The sequence below is a fragment of the Harpia harpyja genome, chromosome 14 (assembly GCF_026419915.1).
Source record: "Harpia harpyja isolate bHarHar1 chromosome 14, bHarHar1 primary haplotype, whole genome shotgun sequence".
NCBI lineage: Eukaryota > Metazoa > Chordata > Aves > Accipitriformes > Accipitridae > Harpia > Harpia harpyja.
In genome coordinates, this window is record NC_068953.1 from 9,457,418 (window position 1) to 9,479,078 (window position 21,661).

A 21,661-nucleotide genomic window follows, 5' to 3' on the forward strand; every position below is an offset into this window, starting at 1 on the left:
CAAATACACACTGGGTCTAACATAGCCTGGACACATCAGATTCACTATTACATATGCACACATTTTTGTTCTGGAAACCAGAAATACAGCTTCTCCAATTATTTTATCTATGTTTTTGGAGGTGGATGCAGGGGGAGCAGGTTGCATTGTTATTTAACTCCTTTTAGACATTTTTATGAAAGCATGGTGTCGACTGCTTGCAGATTACAAGTCGGCTGGTGAGATATTAAGTATAATTTTTACTGACACTGGCTGTGCTGCTGAAATCATGGGACTAGGCATACATGTCAAATTGACTAGAGCCCCATGTAAACACAAAGCCTTGGCTCCACTGTCATGTACATTTATGGTACCAAATGAATATTTTATGTGCAATACTAAAATAGTAACAATTTTGTGAGCAACGAGTAAAAGGCCTCTGTAATTTTGGCATAACCCTTCCAGTTCACAATCTATCTCAAAAGAAGGCTTAAGAGTATGTTTATACTACAGTCCTAAAGATAGCATAGAGATATCTGAGCTATCATTTTAAATCAGTCAGCACAAATAACTGAAGTAGTGCCAACAAAGAGATCAGCATGGACCAGCTTCCCCTCCTCCCCAGCAGTGTGCACATATTCCAAGCCTTAGGTAGCATCATCCAGAGAAACTGTGTATGTAGCCAACTCAATAAAAGCTAAATCTGAAATATTTTTGCCTTAGATTTCAAAGTCTGAATCCTTATTGGGCTAACTGAAGATGTGTTCATTTATATTTTACAAAATTATTTTGAGAATCAATGCTTTGAGCAAGTAGGTTCCTAAAAACATACAAAAACCACAGTGACATTGTTACCACTTTAGGAGACTGTACCTACAAAATTTCACAGATTTTATATCTACAAAAATGTTTGGGGTTCTACATCCTATTTTGGATGCAGTTCCTAGTATTAGAAAGAGAAGCAGTCCTATGGAAATGTCACTCTCTTGCCTTCAGAAATGAGCAGCTGAGAAAAATTTGAAGCCCAAAAATAAGAATGATCCCTTACTCAGATAAACCCAATTAAAGTCATGCTCTAAGAAAAAACAAACTACTGCTTAAGTCTGCGTACTGATCTAGAAGGGGGGAAAAAAGAAAATATACTAAACTTAGAATTTATATTTCAGTTCTTTTGAGACCTCCTCTTAAACATGACATTTAATATGCAGATAGTATTTTCCTGAATGAGTTTCCCAAAGACAGCCTCTTCACTGGAAGTTTTTGTTTTGAACCAAGAGTTCATCCACCTGATAGCAAAGCCTGGAGAATCTGAAACAAGCTCTTCATTAATTCAGTTTAGGCTGAACAAATTTTTTGTGTCTCCAGTGCCATCGTGCATTAATGCCACATATGAAAAACAGGATTTAAATTATTCAGAAACATGAAGAAAGCAGTTCCCAGCAGCTTTCAGACCTCCTTCTTTTCACATTCTTCAGGAAAATTTCCTAAATAAAAGCAAACTAAAATCTGACTGGGATTCTGCAATCATTTCACTGCAGCTGAGATGAAGCCAAAATAAAAAGCTCGGTTCAATTTGTTGAACACAGCCTGACAGAAAACCCCTTTTGTGAGAAGGGTGCAGCCGCAGCAGGTCTATTAATGACCGAGCATTCCTTAGGAAGCTTTTCACTACTCCTTGCAATGCAACCTTGGCATCGCTGAAGATGTAAGCAACCAAGTTCACGAAAAAGACCATGACCAGAAAAAAACATGGAGCAGAGAGGATCCATCTGTCAGCATTTATAGCCTAGCAGCAGTGGTGTCACTGTGCAAAGCGGGGCTAGTGTATTTGTTGTTTTAGATGACAGCTCTGGTTGATCAGGCTGTCACCATAGCAACTTTCACTAAGAACTCACAATGCACCCAAACGAACTCCGAGCTAAATTAACTTATTGCATGTCACCAGTGAGAAATGACTGTTCAGAGGTAATTTTCTGTACTAATATGTAATAGAGTTAACTCTCTAAATTGAATTAAATTAATTAAATGCCACTCCCAGTAAATCAGATTCTATTACATGAATGTTAAAAGAAATTAAAGATGTTTTAATAAAGATTACTAATAATAACTTAATATTATTACTTCATTTTAATTCAAAAATTCTGCTCAGTTTATTTTAGACACATGTCTTCCCCTTACTAGGAAGGAATACCTAATTACTCTACATACATTACACATTTATTTCACATAGATATGCTTAGACTTATCCAAAAGAAATAACACCAGCCTTTTAAGGGCTGTTCACCTGTGAAATACAGCTTGGTTTAATATGTGACACCCTAAGATTTTTCTTCCACACACATGCTTAAGCTTTTGGTAAATTCCCACAACTTCAGTGATTATGTCCAGTTTCCAAAGAGCTTTATTTCTGCTTTTTGCAGAAAAAAACCCCAACTTTTTGCAATAAGTCCAAGGGCAAAAAAAGAGGAAAATACCATGCCTGTCTAGGCAGGCTACAAAAATAACAGCTCTTTAATGGCTTTACAGATCTACCTAACGATATATTATTAACTTTGGTTTCTTAACGTAGTTTCTTGCACGTTAGAGTAGGATAGTCAGCTGGGAGGCAAATCTAACCTGCCCCCAGTTCCCAGTGTAAATAAAGGGCAAGTTATAATTGCCAACTGACAGTATTAATGCTGTTCCAATGACCCTGACTTTATCTTTAACTCATATTAAAGACTCACCAAGATACTTCAGGCAAAAATGGGCCCTATCTAACATTAATCATCTTTCAGAATTACAAAGCACATTATTACTTTACTTTTCAAAAACAAACTCCATTTACGCACTAGAAGGCAGCTATTAACAGCAGGGGGAGCACACGGTATTTTCATATCTGCCACTGGCTGCACTGATGACAAATGACGTCAGCCCAAGCACACGATTCAGTTCAAGTTCTGTTAAACACCCATAGGGAAGTCAATACTTCCATTAAAAGAATATGGTAAATAAGTATTTTAAAACATTTTCTGAATCTCAGTTGAAAAACAGGGATAAAAGCAAAGGTGAAAAGCAAGGGTGCATTAACGCAGCGAGAATCCAATGGAGCGGAACACCGTAAACTGTACAACACCCTGCCTACGTTCCAGGTATCAGTAAAATGGGATTATGGATTTAAGTGTTCATTGTTACTATGTATCTAAGTTATTATCTAGAAATTTTAAGTTAGAATTAGATTTTTTTAAAGTCTTAGTAACTATAATAAGGCACCAAATCGCAAAGTCTTCCTATTCAAAACTGTATTTAGTATTCAAGGACCAAACTGGAGACATACTGTGCATGCTCATGGAATGGACTTAGTTATCCTAACATTGCACAAAAACATATTTGAACAGACAGGAGGCTATAAACCATCCAGAGATAGTGAGAACCTTATCTATTATATAAGAAAGTAATTTAGTATTTTAGAATCTTTAAAACATTTTCAACCTGAACTTTCAGCTTGATAAAGGCATTGCTACTATACCTTCAAAACCCTCCAAGAGTTTTAGTTCTGTGTCAATAAACAAAACCGTCTTTATTCTCTACTCGCCTTCTCTTTACTGCTTTTCTTTTTAGAGGAATATAAGCAAGCCATACATCTGCAGGTGAAATTCTGATGTGATTTCACTTTTTTGTTTGATGCTCTCCCCACCACCACAGCCAATCATGACAGAAGCTCTTCTTCAAGGTGGAGTGACTTTCATGGCAGAAGTCTCTTGCAGTAGGAATGACTTACAGAGCTTCCCAGTAAGATCTATGCAGTTATCAACACAGTCCTTGTAACTACTCAAACAGAGAAAGGGTAATGATCACAAACTCTGCAACAGAGTTTAGGAAGGATCTCTTCCCAGGTACCAAGAAAAGGCACCCGAAGTTGTAATATTAGAAGTCAAAAGGCAAGCTTTTTGAAAAATCTATTCCAAATAAGCCAGAAAGTGATCTCAAATGACCACAGTGAGAAAGTATGTTTTCCAATGCAAGCCTCATTCACCTACAGTAAGAGAACAGAAACCTGACCTGGCTGAAAGATCAGCTGTCTTTTGTACTGGAAAACTGGAGGCTACAGCAGCAAGCAGTAGTGAGGCACTAAAGCGTCACCTTAGCAAATTTAGTGGGTTTTGTATATTTATTGTACAATATAGCGGAAATTTCACAAAGGGAAGCATTGGACAGAGCTACAGACAGGCTCTGCACGCTAAAAAGTACATCATAACAACAAGGCAAAACAGGTTTTTGAGAAGTACAGTGAAGGAAAAGTGAGGCAGAGGCACGGGTTCCAGAGTTTGCTAGTTGGAACGGGACAAAAAAGATGAAGAACATGGACCCACAGGCTAGTTAATCTTTTCTGGGAAGGAAGAGCTAAACAACTGAGGCGGCTGAATAAGACCTCCCATTTGATTTCCTGCAGTGACTGTTGGACAAGATTAGAAATAACTATATGACAAAGAAAAAAATTAAATCATTACTCTTGGAGGATGGCAGATACCAAGATATGAATTATGATGGAGCCTATGTCAGAAACATAGCATTGAATACATTATCTTCTTCCTACTTCACTCTGAAGACTTTCTCCTGTTGAGGAGAGAGTCACTACGCAGATGCCAGAGCGAACGGAAGGGAAGGGCCTCCCTCATACGTACATCAAAAAAGAATTGAAATCCACCTCCAGCACAGTCAGGAAGTTTTCTCATCGTTTGTCAATCAGGCCTAAACAACTGCAGCAGAAACTGTTGGGAAATTAAAGCAAATAATACATTTAAATGTATACTTCAGAGGACTACCTGCAGAGAGAAAATGGTTAGCGATGAAAAAGGAGAAAGGGGGATAGTTGGAAGAAGAAACTCCACATTATCAATTCAAGATCCTTACGGAATTAAAGAAGAGGGCATCTGAAATCTAGGAGCTTCTTAAAGCAAGCTGAGTTCAGAGACAGCTAACTGAACGAGAACAATCAGCGGCAGCACTGCTATGAAACAGCTTGGATTACAGAGCTGTACAATGGAGTGAGCCTGAAAGGCATTAAAAAATAAGCCTTAGATTTTACTTGTAAACAGCAGTAGTAAGGTTATAGTTACACAGGTTAACTCAAAGGTTACTTAATAATCCTCCAATTACAGATATTGCATTTAAAAAATAATTCTGGACTAACTGGAAGGCCTTCCAAAGAGGAGAAACATAAATTATGGTTTGAAAAACAGCTTGAAAACACTACCATGAGGAAAAACTGAATGGGCTGTTAAGTAAAAAAGAGGATACACAAAAAGGCCCCCACAGAGGAGGGGAAAGATTTGCTCTCCACATACTGGGCAGATCAGCTGAGAAAGAATGGGCTTAAGTTTCAGGAAAGACTGTTCAGGCCAAGTATGAAGATGACCTTCCAACAATAAACAAAACGTCTTTCAAGAACATCTGCTGGGCCTGTCTGACAGTGGGGAGATAGATAAGACAATCCCTTCTTGCTCATCTAAAGGGATATATCTAGTCCTGCGATTCTAAGACTTCAGTGTGGCATTTGAATTTTTAATGGAGTTGAGGACTCATCAGTTCTGGAGCTTAGTAATACATGTGCTTCAAAACAAAAGTTCATGAGAGCCTGTCTGGCCTTGGAAAGGTGAAAGGTCTGGCTCCATAAAGACTGCTGAAAAAAAGGACAGCAGAAGCAGCCAAATCGGAAATTACGTCAGAAACATTAAGAGCATCCTGAAAACAGGAGGTTGGATCTTCAGGAAACTCTGTGATAAGACAGAGGAGAACTACTTCTGTTAACATGGGAAGAGGCAATCAAGAGCTTGAATCATGCCTCAAGTTCAGCTGTTGCCCTTGGGCAAACAGTACTAATAGTTGCTGACATGCTCAGGGCAGCTGAGGAGTGTCCAAAGCATTTAGTGGTGCTATTAAACGCAGGTCCCACAAGACTGCTTAGTATGAGCCACTGCTGCCATGCCACAAAGCTAGGGCAGGATGCTTAAAGAGAAAATCACCTCCTCTCATGGTGATCTTGGACCTACAATCAGCCTCATGCCTAACCACCTCTTGGGATGCTAATGCACACTACACTGCCTAAACCAGTTCAGGAATAACCTGAAAGATGAGATGCACCATGCAAACCCGACCAGAATGCTTCAGAGCATTTACCAGAGCATGAGCTGGTTAAACAGACATTTTAAGTAGTCCTGTAGGATTTGTAAAGTATGGGCTATCACCTTTTAACAATTCAGGAAAAACATTAAAATAATCCAGCAAAACACAGGGAAGTCAAGAGGCAGCCTAGGTTCTCAGAGTAGAGGAATGTCAACACCAGATAGTTAACAGGAGAACAACAAGGTCCCTCAGGCCAAAAGCTTCATACACAGTGTAAAAGAATCAAATCAAAACATGTTTTCATTTTCCCAAGATAACCCTCTTCAGCATTTGTAGAGTAACTACCCCAAGAGCATGTATTAGTGTTACAGTTCAAAGCTGGTTTCCTCCTTCCCAAGGAAGGGATCAAGAAACATTAGAAAACTGGCATGTATCTCAAAACAATAGTACCAAACAGAGCTAATACATTTCCTGATGAACCTCTCTTCAAGCTTATGGTTTGCAGATCTTATAGATATTATATTTATATGTGATACAAGCCTCCTCCAGGTAGTAAGATGATAATCTAATAACAGAAAGTGGTCAGCACACTGCAGGTAAATCAAAGCTGATAGGTTTTCACGGAAAAGGCATCACGGCAGCCAACACAGTTTCCCATGAAAGACTGACCTGAGACAGTCAAGACAGACAAGAAACCGCCTTCATGTACATGTTTCTTTAAAAGAAGAGTAAAAGCAAATGACAGACTTTAGTTCAGAAAGTAAAGGAGGACCACACTGATAAAATAGGTGAGCTGTGCTATATAGCCACTTCCAAGAAAACAAACCTCAGACTCTGCTGGGTGGGTAAAAAAAGGTAAGAGATGCAGTGTGGGTGTTCCCTGTCCGTTATTATCAGTAGATACAGAACATAGTGGTGGCATGTTAAAATGGAAAAATGCATCTGGTCTCTAATACTGGGGCATACATGCTCTGACAGACAACAAGTATGAGACAACATTCGATTTATAATTGGAAAATAGTTATTTGATAAGCGGACCGATAGAAGAACAGAATATACACTATTGTCTGAACTGTCGTGATGCCAGAAAGGGTAGCAGTTTGACTGTTTCACAGTCTACATGCTTAAATATACCGCATTAGGCAATGCCCATTACTGAAAAAGCGGTCTATCGCAGAGTATGAAAGCACACACTGTGGGCAGATAAATAGCCATAAAACAGCATGCAGTTTGATGATAACTACCACTATTATCATTGTGTAGCTGTGTTAAAATTTATACTCTAGAATATACAGTTGTCAACAACTGTATTGGCAGTAGTTTTGTTTTTCAGAAAGCAAGCCAGGGATTTGTCTGAGCGGCATTACCACCAAGGGGCACCCTGACAATTAGGTCTAGATGAGAAAAGCCAAACTGGTGTTATCTAATTTGTTCTTATTCTCTCTTCATGGAGTACTCTTGTAGAGATAATGTCCCAGGCTTTAAATTTATTCGACAATGGACAATGTAAAGAGAAATCTGATGAAAGCATGTAGTCCTGCTGCCTTCAAGCAAGGTATCAACCCTTACAACATTTAGAGCATTTGAAAAATACTTTCAATTAACTATGTCTAGTGTTTGAAATCTCCCATTTTCACCCGGTTTTAAAACTACATATATACAGGTCAGGCTGTTACCATCCTCAATCTGATAAGCCCAGATCATTTCCTAATGGAGGAACCTGAGAAAAGGCAAACCACATGGAAGACTAGAGCAATTCTGTCTGCATTTATATTATAAGCACATGCCTAAATTTGCATGATGGCAAACTACAACAAACTGTCTCTAAGGAGAATAAAAACCACCTCTGAGGAGTACTAAGAATATCAAAGATCTCTGACTTGAGCTCTTAACTACTTTTCTATTCCCAGACAAGGAATCTGCAAAGCTTACAAGGCAGCCACTGAAGGGGACTGGAGGTGCTTACTTGAGCAATAAGACAAAGAAGCAACTCCAGGCAAAGAAGTCGACGTGCTCTGCATCTCTTCAGGGGGCAGCTGTCCTCTCAATCCAGCTCATGACAGGAGCACATTAGGAAGAATATCTCATGGTTTCTGTTTTATTTTCAAATAACCCTGGAGTTTTGTGTGTGTTTGTTTTTAAGAGAGAAATGTTTTTGCCAAAAACCTGTACTAATTGCTTTGGTGTCTCATTGTCCGAAAAGGGTGTTTATGTGAAAGCTAAAGAGCCTACAGCTTCACAAGAGCTACAGAAGACTTAAACCTTAAGAACTGTCAATCCTTGGTTGCAGGGCTCAGGGTGTCCAGCCTTGACAAACCCTCTTTCCTGCAAAAAGACACCAATTCTCAATGCCACAACTAATCTCTAGTTGGACACCTTTGACTAGCAAACCAGCAAGACCAACACAGAACGTGGTCAGAAAGCCAAATATAGCTTCTAAGTTTAGTAAAGATTATCCATACACTTACTTGTTACCTTAAATTTTCCTTCTTCACTTCATAACGTCAATGTTGATTTGAAGATACCCATAATGTTGCTTACACTTGTGAGAGCTAAAAGCACATTAAATAGCACTGAAGTACTGCCACCAGAAACTCAAGATGGCTTGTCACAGCCATCCCACCTGAAATGATAAGCAGGAAACCAAAGTTTTTTTCTGCAGTGGTTAACTCCAAGCCTCACAGCTCATTCTTCTTGCTTGTCTCTGTGACTATGCAAATTTCTCCTCCTGTCTGCTCTAATCTTTTTGTATTTTCTACTCCTTTTCACCCAGTATTATGGCAGGGACTCTATGAATTATCTTCATACTCTATTCTTTGCAGATTGTAAAATAGTAATTACTTCTCTATCAGAGAAGCGATATCTCAGCCAGTTATAAGAACAAATTCATGTTTGTTTAAAGATGCTTATAATAGCAAAACACCACCATGATAAAGTTTATCAAAAAGAAAACATTTTTGTGGTATAAAGCCTTAACGTATGGCAATAGGTTATCATTAGGTTATCAAATGACTGCATATTAAGATCTAATTGAAGAACTTATTACAGTGCTCCCCCTCCTTCTGCAATGATGATTTATGGCACATTTTGTCACTACAATGTTCAGCAGTTCCGTACAAACACAGCACTTAACTAACAAGATGGCAGAGGCAGATATTCAAGCATAAGCTATAAATACTCAAATGAGTCAGAGGTTGTAAGTCTGTTGTAAATCATACCTGATTTGTAGGCTGAAACATTTCCTAGTCTTATGTAAAAACCTCTGCTGGTTCCTACAACAATATGACACAAACTAGAAAAACTCAAAACTTTTTTTTTTTAAAGACTGATTTTGTTACACACTGTCATAATTCTACTTAATACTGATGAGATGCTCTAAAAAGTTTAGTTTTCCTTATTTCCTATGGAACTACCATTAAACATCAGTAACAACTGCCACAGCCAGAAAGAGCACATTATCAATGTACATAAAACTGCACTTCTGTATGAGCAGAATTGAGTATAGGTTACAGGAAGGTAATTCACATCCAAATGAGTACAAGCAGAGAACATTATAACAGCCCATTTGGGCAGGGTAAGTAAAGAACCAATTTAAAACTATGCAATAATCTACATGGCTGATTTGGAAATCAAAATACCTGGCTTTGAAGAAAGGTATGCCACTACTTCTGTCATCCAAATAGAAATGCCAGAGCAGGAGACAGGATCTCAGATCTTTTCATGCACTCTTTTTTCCTTTTAACTCCCGTTTACAATACAGTTGACCACGTTCCTCCAGACAAAATATACAGTACTGCTTGTAGTATAAAAAACGCTATGCAAATTTTAAAAGAATCTGAAGAAAGTATGCCAACATTTGTGACACCACAAATGGTTTATCAAGCAACCACATAAATGCTTTCTGTTCTTCTAAGTCCCCCGAAATGAAATGTATTAAAGCGTCTACCTTGGTAGAATAATCTCTCAGTCTGCAGACAACCTTCCTGACTCTGCAAGTTGCATATTAAGATCATCATACAGTGAAGAGTCCCAAGACACGCGGCACAGACAGCCTGGAGGAGGGGAAAGCTCCAGAAACAGACCATAAGCAGAAGGGAATGATGCTCGGCTCAGGATCCATCGTACCACTTTAACAGAGGATGGGCAGTGCTGGACAGGCTTCTGAATCCCGGGATTATTGCAGCTATTCCAGCTTCTGCAATCCTGCTTCACCCCATAAGCAGTGAGCTGAAGTTTCCATTTTCCCCTTGGAAAGCCCCCATCTCTCCTCCTTGTCCCATGCCATGAAAATGCTAAAGACAGACCTACCAGGATCATGAAGTTCAAAGTGGCAGAGACTGGCCATCTCTGCTTTAGACTAAAGAGAAAAAAATATTTTCCAGACTAACATTGCAAATCAAATATTTACCAAAATATTTTCTATGTTAGACTAAAAATGGTATAGACTCAACTCTTTTTACTTCTGCGTTTGCAGATTGAACACTTACCTTCATTGTAGATAATGCTGGAGAACTGGACAGATACTTTGCCTTTCAATCACCGTGCTGGATGTTTGAGTAACAAACCACTTAAGCTATTTTATAACAGCACTTTAATTTCATTTTAGACAAAGTGCATAGCATTCAGCTGGGATGGAAGTAAAGCAGTCAAGGAATTGACCACCTGTGTGCTGACTAAACCTACAGCAAGGTGGCTAGAAGAAAAGTAGGCAGCAAAATGCGTTGACCTCATAGTATTTATCACAAGCATAGCTCTCTTAGAAGTCCCCTGTAGTTATTAAATAACAGCCATTTACCATACTAGTGACTATTTACCATACAGCACAAAACTCTTACTGGTAGTTACAGCTGAGTGTTTTCATTACAAAAGCCTTTATATACAAAGTTTCTTTATCAAGTGCATATAAACTGGCAAGAGTTTACACATTTAAAATAAACTCTAATAGGCTGTGCTCAATAGCCCTGTTCTCAAAAAATTAACATAAAAGAACAGTAACATGGAAGTACAATGCACAGCGCGCAATAAAAACATGTTCATTTCCCACCTCATCTAATTTCGCAGCGCTCCTCTCCAGCTGAACAGGAAGACAACTTTCATTTGTTTTCAAGTAATTGAGAAACATTTCAGCTACTTATCAGCTCTTCAATCTTTTTTCCTTTCACACATTCCCTAGAATTGTTGCCAACAGGGTATTTATAAAAGATTCGGCCTAACAAAAATACTCTGGCAAACAATGTTGCAGAAAGAAATTAGAAACTGAAGAAGCTTTTATGTAGAGAAGACTTAAATAAGAGTTGGATCCTTGTTTAAACAGAAAAAATAATTTAAGTTGTTTAAATAGACACAAGAGCTGTGTAAGGGAGCACTTCCCACCCCTGGACCAGTAACTCCAGAAGCAACCACATACCTTTCCTCTATTGGTGGAAATGTGTGTTTATTTTGGAAGGGTTTTGTGCTCCACATCACAAATGGAAACATTCAGCTCTGTCTAGAGGCCTCAGAGCAATATTTAACTGACAACACACCATATACACACACCCACAGGAAACCTCTTTCCTCCTTACTAGTTTCTCTTTCCTGAGGCCTCACCAGCAACTGAACATGCAACAGCCAGTATCATCTTACAGCGAATTATAACTACATATACAAAGCGTACAAGTTAATTATTAGATAGGACAGTATCTCCACATTTTCCATTGTTCTAGAGAAATAAATGAAAATCTTAATATTAATTAAAAAATTAAAAAGCACCTTGATCACAGCATTTCTGTTTTCTGGTACAGAATAAGCCAACTGAAAGGGCTAGCCTTTCCTACTGCTTATCAAGTCCCACTGTTTGTCCCATCCTAGCAACTTCAAGAAAGTGCCTTCTTCAAAAATACAGCTGAGAGCAAACAAGAAATGGTATAAACATATTGTCTCAAATCAGCTGAAAGCCAGAAACTGACAAATCCTTCCATATCCCATCTCCAGTTGTATAATTTACTTTTCTCCAATGTGACCCAAACAGTGTAAGCATCTCTCATTGCCATAGCAACTCAGTTGCAGAACTGAATGACACATACATAAAATGAAGTAATTTTTTTTCTAAGTTACCACAAGCAGCTACATTAAGTCACTATAAAGATCTTGCCTACCAAAATCTAGGTATAGGAACATTTTGCAAAAGGTTCAGTTCCAGCCCAGTTTTAATCTTTGATTTAATACATCCCGTACATTGGCATGCAGTACCTGCTGCAGTCAATTCACCCAGTTTTACTGTGTCATCCTGTTTTTACAATGAATTTAATTGCTGTGTCCCAGATATGAAATAAATGAACTAAATTCAACGATAATCCGTGTTGCCTTTTAGTTCTAGTAGCATTTGTCACTCAACCTTGAAAATGTATCAAAATAAAATACTTGATGCGGTACTGCGTTAAAGTTTACAGTCAACTTTGAATATTCTATGAAAAAAGTTCAGCCAATTTTTTCCTCATTAATTTAGAATTAGTATTTTCTACATTTTAAGAAATTCCTGCTACCTATCATAAGCTTGTGTACATCCCTCCCAAAGAGAAATGTACGAGAACATTACCATAAAATGGAAATAAAACATTCCCACAGACCAACCTTAAAAGCACCTAGTAGTTGCCTGCCAAAGCAAACTAGAAGGGTCATCCATATGACTGTAAATAATCACTACCCCTTGTACTAAACATGAACAGGAGAGGTTTGGTTTCTCTACAGGCCAGGTCAACTCTTCCCAATGAAGCCTAACTACAAAAAGGTGCATTACTGCTTCTGATAGATGAAACTATAAAAGCCAGAACTGCTTAATCTTTAACATAACTACCTTTATGTACTGTTGTGGTCTTCCCAATTCATATTTCATAGCAGTAGCATAGGACACTTAAATACAAAGATAACGGACCTGACCCCCCCCCCCCCAAAACCCCAAACAGATGGAGAAACACAGTCCCTAAATTTGAAAGAAACAAACTCACAAGCATACCAGAAAAACCAGAGTTATTATCATGCTACTTTTTAAAAACTTAAACTTGACATTTTCAAGCAATTAAAAACAAAGCTGTCACAACAAAGACAGAAATAATAATATCCCACAGACGAAAGCAGAAGGCACCATGTTTCAATATTAACAGAAACGAAGAGCCACTGTATTAACAGGTGAAAATGAACTTAGTTACTTTGACAGCAAAAACATCTGCCATTGAATTATGGTATTAAAAAGGCATTATAACACATTACAGAACACTGAAACCTTTTCACACAGAAACCAGCTGATACAGAGAACAAAACATGTAATACTGTGGAAACAGAAATATTCCATTTAGATAGAAATCGCTCTGATGTATCTTAATTCTGATTCTTTTCATGTACTTAAGATTTCAAGGGGCTTAGCTACTTCTGCTACCTTCTCCTCCTGAAAGCAAAATTCACTGTTACAAACTAGGTAAGATGTTAGTGGGTGGGTGCAACAGAATTCAGACTAAAATTTTCTGATTTCACACTTTCTACGTAAGAAAAATTTGGAAAGGACAGAATTTCAATAAATTACTTGTTACGGTTTCTTCATCATGTAGTTGGACTCTATTTTTCTGACTTCAGTATTACTGAAGAAGTAATTTCTGCTGTATAAATACATAAAAAGTGTTTAAAACATGAGTTGTTTTGTCAAACCCATATGTTAGGCTTGGCTCTTCTCTAACTCTCAGGCTTTGGGAAGCTCTACTTGCCTGTCTGTCACCTAATTACCCAGCAATAAATGACAGTGCAGATTAACTCGTTCAGAACTGTTCCACAGCCCTCAGTTCTGTGTGGTGCCATGTAAATCAAAGGACAGACTAGATAAAATAACTGTAAGCCAACAGTTACAGGAGAGAGGCATTACCTTGACTCTCCTCCTCGCCTTTTTTAAGGCCATAGCTTCATTAATGTTTCTCCTAGGGCACCTAGGAGTTCACTGCCCCAAAAAGGAGAATGCCTTGCTTATCTCTGCCCCTTCCTGGACCATGCTGCAAACCAGTTCAATTCACTTGTCAAGCAGAAAACCCACACAGAAAGAAAAAAAGGCAGAGGTGGCGGTGGGGGAAATAGCTTTCTCGTAAGTTCAATGAATTTACTTTACTCACTAAATTGAGGTGAATCGTGCATGCAGGGGGAAAGGTTTACCCTTTTTGGTGGCAATTAGTTGTCTTTGAAATAGATAAATAACTACTAACAACTAAATGGAAAACTACATCTGTCTTGACATTAGGTAAAAAGAGATGACATATGTTGGGTTATGTTTCACAGAAATTTAATCCATATATTCTTGTCAAAAAGGTGCCATGCGATACCCAGCAAGATAAGCAAAGAAAAAGCTTATGCTGAGAATCCCAACATATAGTCAGCTCCTCCAACAAAACTTTAAGAACAGAACTATCCTAGTAGTTAATCTCCCCATTAAAAACACACAAAGAATAAAAAGTACAAGCACATTTTTTAAACAAACTTACAAAAATATCAAATGGTTCACACAGAATAAACGTGAATTTACCTTTGGTTTTTTGTTCAGCAGCCTGAAAGAAGAAAAGAACAAAACACATCAACTACTAGTCAATGTCCAAAATGATACCTAATAATTATAGGGCTGCAGGTCTAACTTATTGCAGAAACTGCTTACATAAATCAGACATTAGTTCCAGTTAAGGACTGGAGAATGTTAGTTTAACTCCATGTATTAGGAATGTAAGAATGGCTACCCTTGTCTGACTGAAGCCAAAAGTAGATACCAAAGAGACAGTATAAAACATGGCAAGCAGTATGATAGTACCCCCATCTACCTAGCCAGCCTTCTGTCACTTGAGGTTCATAGGCTTCCTGAACCAAACAGTATGTGTATGAACTTTTTAACACTCAACAGAATTAACTTCCCTGAATTTGTGCAGTATCCCTTGGAATCCATACATACTATTAGCTTACACAGATTAACCGCACATTTTATGAAGACCTGTCTTTTTTTTTTTTATCTGTTTGGAATCTACCCACTTTTTTTTTTTTTTATGATACCTAATTTTTATACTGGAAAAGACAGTGATCAATTCCTATCCACACCCTAAGGGCTGTTTAAGGTTAAAACTAACCATGTAATCCAGAAAATGAGGCAGGAAAATGCACACCACAGAAAATGCGCAATGGCCTTGGAATCCACAGTCACTTCAGTATCAGTTGAGACTAATCCAGTTAACTTTGCATTGACATTGATGAGGAACATTCACGTGACACAGCTGTGGGAGCAGTAACTTAACATCAAGGGACGGTAAGCAGCTTGGGGAGTGCTAATGAACTGTCACAACTGCTTTTGCAGAGATTTTCTGACCGCAGCCTCACTCAAAGTCGACAGGACTGCTCACTTGCGTCAGAATTATTCACAGAAGTAAAGGCTGCAGAATCAGTATCGGTATGTTCCACATAAAAGGGAATATATCATTTAAAACAGAAACATGAACAAACCTTTTTCTGAGCACCTTCCTTCTTTTTCTTTTCTTCCTGCTTTTTCTTTTTCTTTTCTTCCATCAAATGTTCCTCTTCTTGTGTTTCTTGTTCTTTCTCCCTGATAAGAATAAAGGTTGGGAAAAGCATTTCAGTAAGATGAAGTTTATCTAGGAAGGTAAATAATCCATAATTATATTGCTAACTTTACACGTCTCATGTTTAAAAAAGGCTGTTTCTAATGCTGTAATAAAGGCATTAAAAAAAGCTGTTTCAAAATTGAAACCAATGACAAATACAATAGTAGACAATGAAAATTCAGAAAGAATAGATTTTATTTGGAACCTCTTTCCACAATCACTCAAAAGTACTAATTAATATTAGCACATTCTACGGAAAGAGAGTTTAAAAGTGAAAAAAAGAACAAAGCCCAGGTAATTAATGCAAGTTCTGCTGGCTTTCAACAGCCATGATTCACAATATACCTTAAAGATCACGAGCGAGTACATTATTTTCCAACTATTTTTCTTTTTTTGATCAAACACGTACCCTATTAATTTCTCATATGCATCAATTTTGTTCTCAAGGAGTTGTAAACTAAGGCCCAGATGAATTCAAATCATCATATTTTGTGTTAATCCTGTAAATTCTAGCTGAAGAATTTGCAGGAATACAACGCAAGGCTGTTCCAGTAGCATCTTGGTTAAAATTTAACCTAAGTTATCCCAAATCAAGAAGAAAATCTATTTGAAACCTCACTATCTACGCTTTCTTTGTCCATCACCATAATAAATGGCTGTTACAATGAACCTCTCCAACATCCTTCCAAATAAATACCAATGCAAATAATTAATTTACTTCTCTATAACTGTTTTATCTTCCTTGACAGCTCTTTAGGTCCCAATCATTTATCAGCCTTACAGATCTTCTGAGAATACTCTGTTTCTGATGGGCTGAAACCATTACTATTATTATTATTAGATTGGATGTCTTCCAATTATTCACTGAGATCACTTTTAGCCTAAGTTATTATTGCTTTACATTTAACTTGCCAAAGCCTACAGACTCCCGCTGCCTTTTTTTTTGTTGTTGTTTGGATTTTTTTTTTTAAAAGATCTTTTTAGTTACAAAACTCTTTGCTCAATTGTTTTATCACAACAGGTCTGCGGGGGGTGGGGTGGGGTGGTGCTGGCTGCTCTTTACCTAAAGGAGAAACAGATACTCTTCAGATTTTGCACAGTGTCTTCAAACATTCCCCATGCCTTTGTTTCTTTTATTTTCCTTTTAACAAGTTTGCACATTCTTACATAGCTTCCCTTTTTATAAAAAAGGAATACTGTAGTCCATTTTTTGAGGTTTTGGCTGTTGAAGGGTGTTCTGGTTTTTGGCTTTTTCACTTGCCTGAAAATATTGATTTTGCCCACTGTACATGCTTTAATGCTTACAGACATCCTGCACAGTGCTCCAGACTAAACCAAAAGCAGCTTCCCTTTCCTTGTGTTACCCAAAACAACAAAACATTACAGTAAGCAATTCAGAGGTCTAAACATAGGTGTTAGTGCCCCTTTAGACACTTTATAGCACTCAAACTATTTACAGAAGTGACAGATATGGCAAGACCCAGAGTCTGGAATAGCAGCTGGAGGTCAGGCACATCTGGAAGTGCTTGGTGCACAACTGGAGATCAGGACATCTAAAGTGGCATTAGATATCTGTATATTAAATACCTGAATCACTTTCTGTCATGACCAAAAATTCATCATCTGCATGACTGCTCCATTTTATGCCAATTTCAAAGGGCCACCTTTCAAATATTGTACTGTAAATCAGTGTTTGAGAAACATTTGCTCTTAAGAGTTGCAGATGGGTATTGGCATCACATACTTAATATTGCACTTAAGAAAAGGGTACTTAAAATTGTACTTTTAAATAAATTGTTCTAGGACTTTGGAAAAAGTGATGACTTACATTGCTAAAAGAAACTGAGTTGAAACCATAATAGATTTGACTTTATTCCCGTTAGCTCCAGAGAAGAACAGAAGCCCCCAGGATTTCAGTAACTACAAAGTAACAACATCCAGTCCCTTCATTTTTAGTGCTCCCTACTCTAGTCACATCAGACTGTACAAAACCCATGTCTTCAAGTGAACTCTCCCAAACTGTCAGACTATTGCCAAGGGAAGCTCTAGCCTTTTTTGTTTTTTAAAGCAGGTGAATGAAACAAGTCAGTGGAAAATGAGAAACTTTTTGGTTTCCTCTTGCTAGTACTTAAGAAAATCCAGGACATGACAGCCATTCCAGAACATCATAATTACATTTAAAACCCTTTCAACAGTAACTACAGTATTTAAAACAAAACAAAAACAAAACACAAAAAAAACCCCACAAACATCACCAGCACTTTGCTTAATTTGCAGAGTTTTCTTTAAGCTATGAAAGTACATATTTCTCAACTTTCTTGTTAGGCCTTTGTTTATTTTATATCAAGTTACTTTCACAGAATATAGAATATCAGGTTGGAAGGGACCTCAAGGATCATCTGGTCCAACCTTTCTTGGCAAAAGCACAGTCTAGACAAAGATGGCTCAGCACCCTGTCCAGCCAAATCATAAGTATCCAATGTTGGGGATCAACTTTCATCACTGCCAAAGTCTCATTACTGAGACTGGACTCCACTACGAACTTCTCTATTTCCAGCCTTTCTATCCTCTAAAGGTGGTTCTGTTTTGACATTTCCCAGGCACTGTTATATGTTATTCCCTCCCTTATGCAGGTAATACACCATGTCAGAGGATTTTCCAAATCAAAGAAGTGCAAACATTTTGTTCCATTAAAAATACAATGTATTTTATTACCATATTATCACATCAATTACAACATAAGAGGTAGAAGTGCCACTCCTAGCGGAAACCTGTTTGTTTGGTTTGGTTTTTTTTTTTTTTATTTCTGAGATTAAAATAGCCTCAGATTAACTCAGAAAATGACACTATAATTTTTAATGGAGTTCAATTTTCAAAACTGATTTACATAATGACACTTCTGAATACATGTGCTTTAAATGTGCTTAAAATAGAAATAAAGCTCCAAGTGGCCTCTCAGATGGCAACTCTTGCTGTCACTTCTAGGCAGAAATTAGTCATCTAAGAGCAAAACAAAAGGAAAACAATAAAAACATTGCTATATAAAGTTTGATTACATTGTCAAAGGCATGTGTTGCAGTTTTACTTCCTGAGCAACATTTTAATCTTTATTACAGGAAACATGCTAAAAAATGTATGAATACAAAGCTCATATGATTTAAACCAGAAGTGTCTTAGAATATACTTGTAGGACTTTGCCTTTTTCATATATATGGATCTGATGTATCAGAATCATGGGGGATTTTTATGAGCAGAGTGCAAAGAGTTTTACCATAGCATCAAGTGTTTTTTTTACAGATTGCAATTAGCTTATTAAATCCGAACCTAAACCAAGGTTATCTTTATAGTACACACACTTAAGAGCGCTCTCTGAATAGGAAAGCAAGACAAAATGCAGGTCCTGGTCAGAACAACTTGAGAACTATGGCTATGTTCTGTCAATGCCTGTTGCAGAAAGGCTTACTAATCCCTTTTAAAAAATTAACAAATCTAGGCTGATTTTATTTTTTAAGGTAAGTGAGAACTTCCGTTTTCTAGCTGGTATCAGACACTGGATTGCTTTCACATCTGAAGCCACAACTGGTTATTTTGAATTAGCACTGATGTGACATTCTAACAAGATTTTACAATACGTCTTCTGAGAATATAGTGTTCTTAAACAAACTTCAAGTAGAGGCTATGTGTGTTATTACATGCAAGGTTATTACCCACACAGTGTTCTATATAGTTCAGAAGTTCCTGCAATAGCTGAGGACTAAACAGGTACCTGTTTCTCTTGTCCCTCCATGTGACATAGCTCCAAACTTAGCAGCCTAATGAATTTTGTTTGCATGTATTTAAGATGCTGAAGGTTTATTTATTTACATAGGAAGACTGCTTGGAATACCGCTTCAGAATAGCATTCTTAATCTTGGTCTACAGATGCCTTTGCCTGGTTTAGCCCAATAAGAGAACAGCTCCCATACCTTAATTCTGGAATACCTCCTGTACCTTCAATTCATATCCTACTTCATGCTGGAAAGAAGCTCCCTTGATAGTTGTGAAAGTTGCTGTTACTGACAGAAATCTTGCAAATTTCATACCATTGCTTAAGTATTGCTCTGATTTTTACTTCCCCCGCCATATAACAGGGCATCATGTATTTCTGCACACACATTTTTCCCAAAAATAATGATGAGAGGTGGGGAGGAGCAAAAAAAATAAATCTTTAAATGAGAATTGTAATGAACTGACAAATAATGCAGGCCACCAAAGCATGCTGAGTAGGCTTTTTGGAAGGAACTAAGAGCCATGCATCCGTACAAGTGGTAACAGAGGGTCTGGACAGCACAGACATGAAACACAAAGTAACCATCTACCAAGTTCTCAAAATCTAGTTATCATACAGTTTCAAATAGAAATGAAGAAAATTACTATTTAGAAAGTTCTTCAAAATCTGATTCTAAATGGTAAGAAAGAAGTGGTTGAGATCATGAAAGCAGAGCGCAGCTTGAAGGGTGGCAATGAAATGGAATGAAAAAATTAACAAAAAGGCAGGCTTCAATTAATTCAGGACAACTGAAAAATACTGTCACATAGGAAGAGGCAGGCATTGCTTCGTGGAAATCGCCAAGAATCTAAATGACAATGCAGATACCCTAAAGTATAAGGGGAATACTACATAAAGCAAGAAGTCACCATATCATCAGCAGTCCCTGTTTTCATGACTACTAGAATGGATAAACTAAACCTCCACATCTGCCTATTGCTAATTTTGTTTCCTGCTTCATCTTTCTCCGGCCCAGCTCTTTGTGACCTTTCCAGAGTAAATACCGGTGAAGGCATGGAGCTGGTGTGACTTCAAAAGTGCCAGCTTTTTTCCCTTGATATCTAGGCTCAGTCATTAATCAAGAAGAGTCAAGCTGGTCCCTAATTACAAGCTCTCCAATCACCTCAAAAAAGAAAGAAGCACACAAAACTAGGTCAAATAAATAAGAAGGAATATGAAAAAACAGCACAAACACATGGGGACAAAAATGAGGAAGGCCAACAGTGTATTAGCATTGTGCATATAAAAAGTAACAATAAATCAACCTTTAAGAGCTTCATTAATAAGCAAGAGGAAACATTAGTTTTGATACTCGGTGGGAAAGGGGGACTATTGACAGATGACCCTATGAGGGTTAAAGTGACAGTACTTTTCTTTCTGCTTTAGCCTTCACTGAAGACGTCAGCTGGGAACAGATGGCCAACAACCATCTGAACTGGTGCTGAGCCCGCAGATGACAACAGCTTCACAGAGGGATTTTGCAGTGCTCTTCCCTACGTAGGGAGGCTTTGCTCCAAGCTGGTGGCAGGGGCAGCAAAGAGCCAACAACCAAGCTGCTCCCGCCCTAGGATCTCTGCCACCACCACTGCAATGTTTCATTCTGGCTTCCTCGCCCAAAAGGGCTGGTGAACACAGCTCTAAGCCAGAATCCTGAGATGTGTTTAAGTCTCTTTTCCCCAAATTTGGGAAGATTAAATCATCCAACTTCTCAGGAAAACTTCCATGAACTGGCAGGGGGGAGGGAAGGGGAGGGGGGGGGGGGGAGGAGATGGAACTAAACATTTTGCTACCACTCCCAATAGGAAATCAGGCCAGCAAAAGTAAGAACAGCTTAAAAAGTCTCTAGAGAAATTGGATGTTTTTCCACTGGCTGGGCCTGATGTAGTTTACTATAAGAACAACTGTGTCTAAGTCATTACAGATTACCTTAAAGAATCAGCAGAAAATGGATGGCGCTCCAGAATACTAGCAAATGGCAAAGACTATGCATGTTAACTTAAAAGGGGAAGGGATAAAAACATCAGTAACAGCTAACAAGAATTTGGGGGGGGGGAAAGAAAGCCTGATTTTTTTCCTACGGCATAGTTGCAGGTGTTTTTGAAAAGGACAAAAGGGAGGCAACAGAAGTAATTTACTGACTTTTCAAGCAATTTGC

General features: G+C 38.0%; 1 protein-coding gene across 8 annotated transcripts in view; it reads right to left on the reverse strand.

Moving 5' to 3' along the window:
* Positions 1 to 21,661, reverse strand: part of TNRC6C (trinucleotide repeat containing adaptor 6C) — a 109,849-nt gene that overhangs the window by 73,850 nt on the left and 14,338 nt on the right. For all 8 annotated transcript variants that reach the window (XM_052808893.1, XM_052808899.1, XM_052808897.1 and 5 more), the window contains exons 2-3: positions 15,580 to 15,679; positions 14,624 to 14,645 (exon numbers count right to left, since the gene is read on the reverse strand). In XM_052808893.1, coding sequence (XP_052664853.1) covers positions 14,624 to 14,645; positions 15,580 to 15,642 — 85 coding nt within the window. In that variant the 5' untranslated portion in view covers positions 15,643 to 15,679. The remainder of the gene's footprint in view (positions 1 to 14,623; positions 14,646 to 15,579; positions 15,680 to 21,661) is intronic.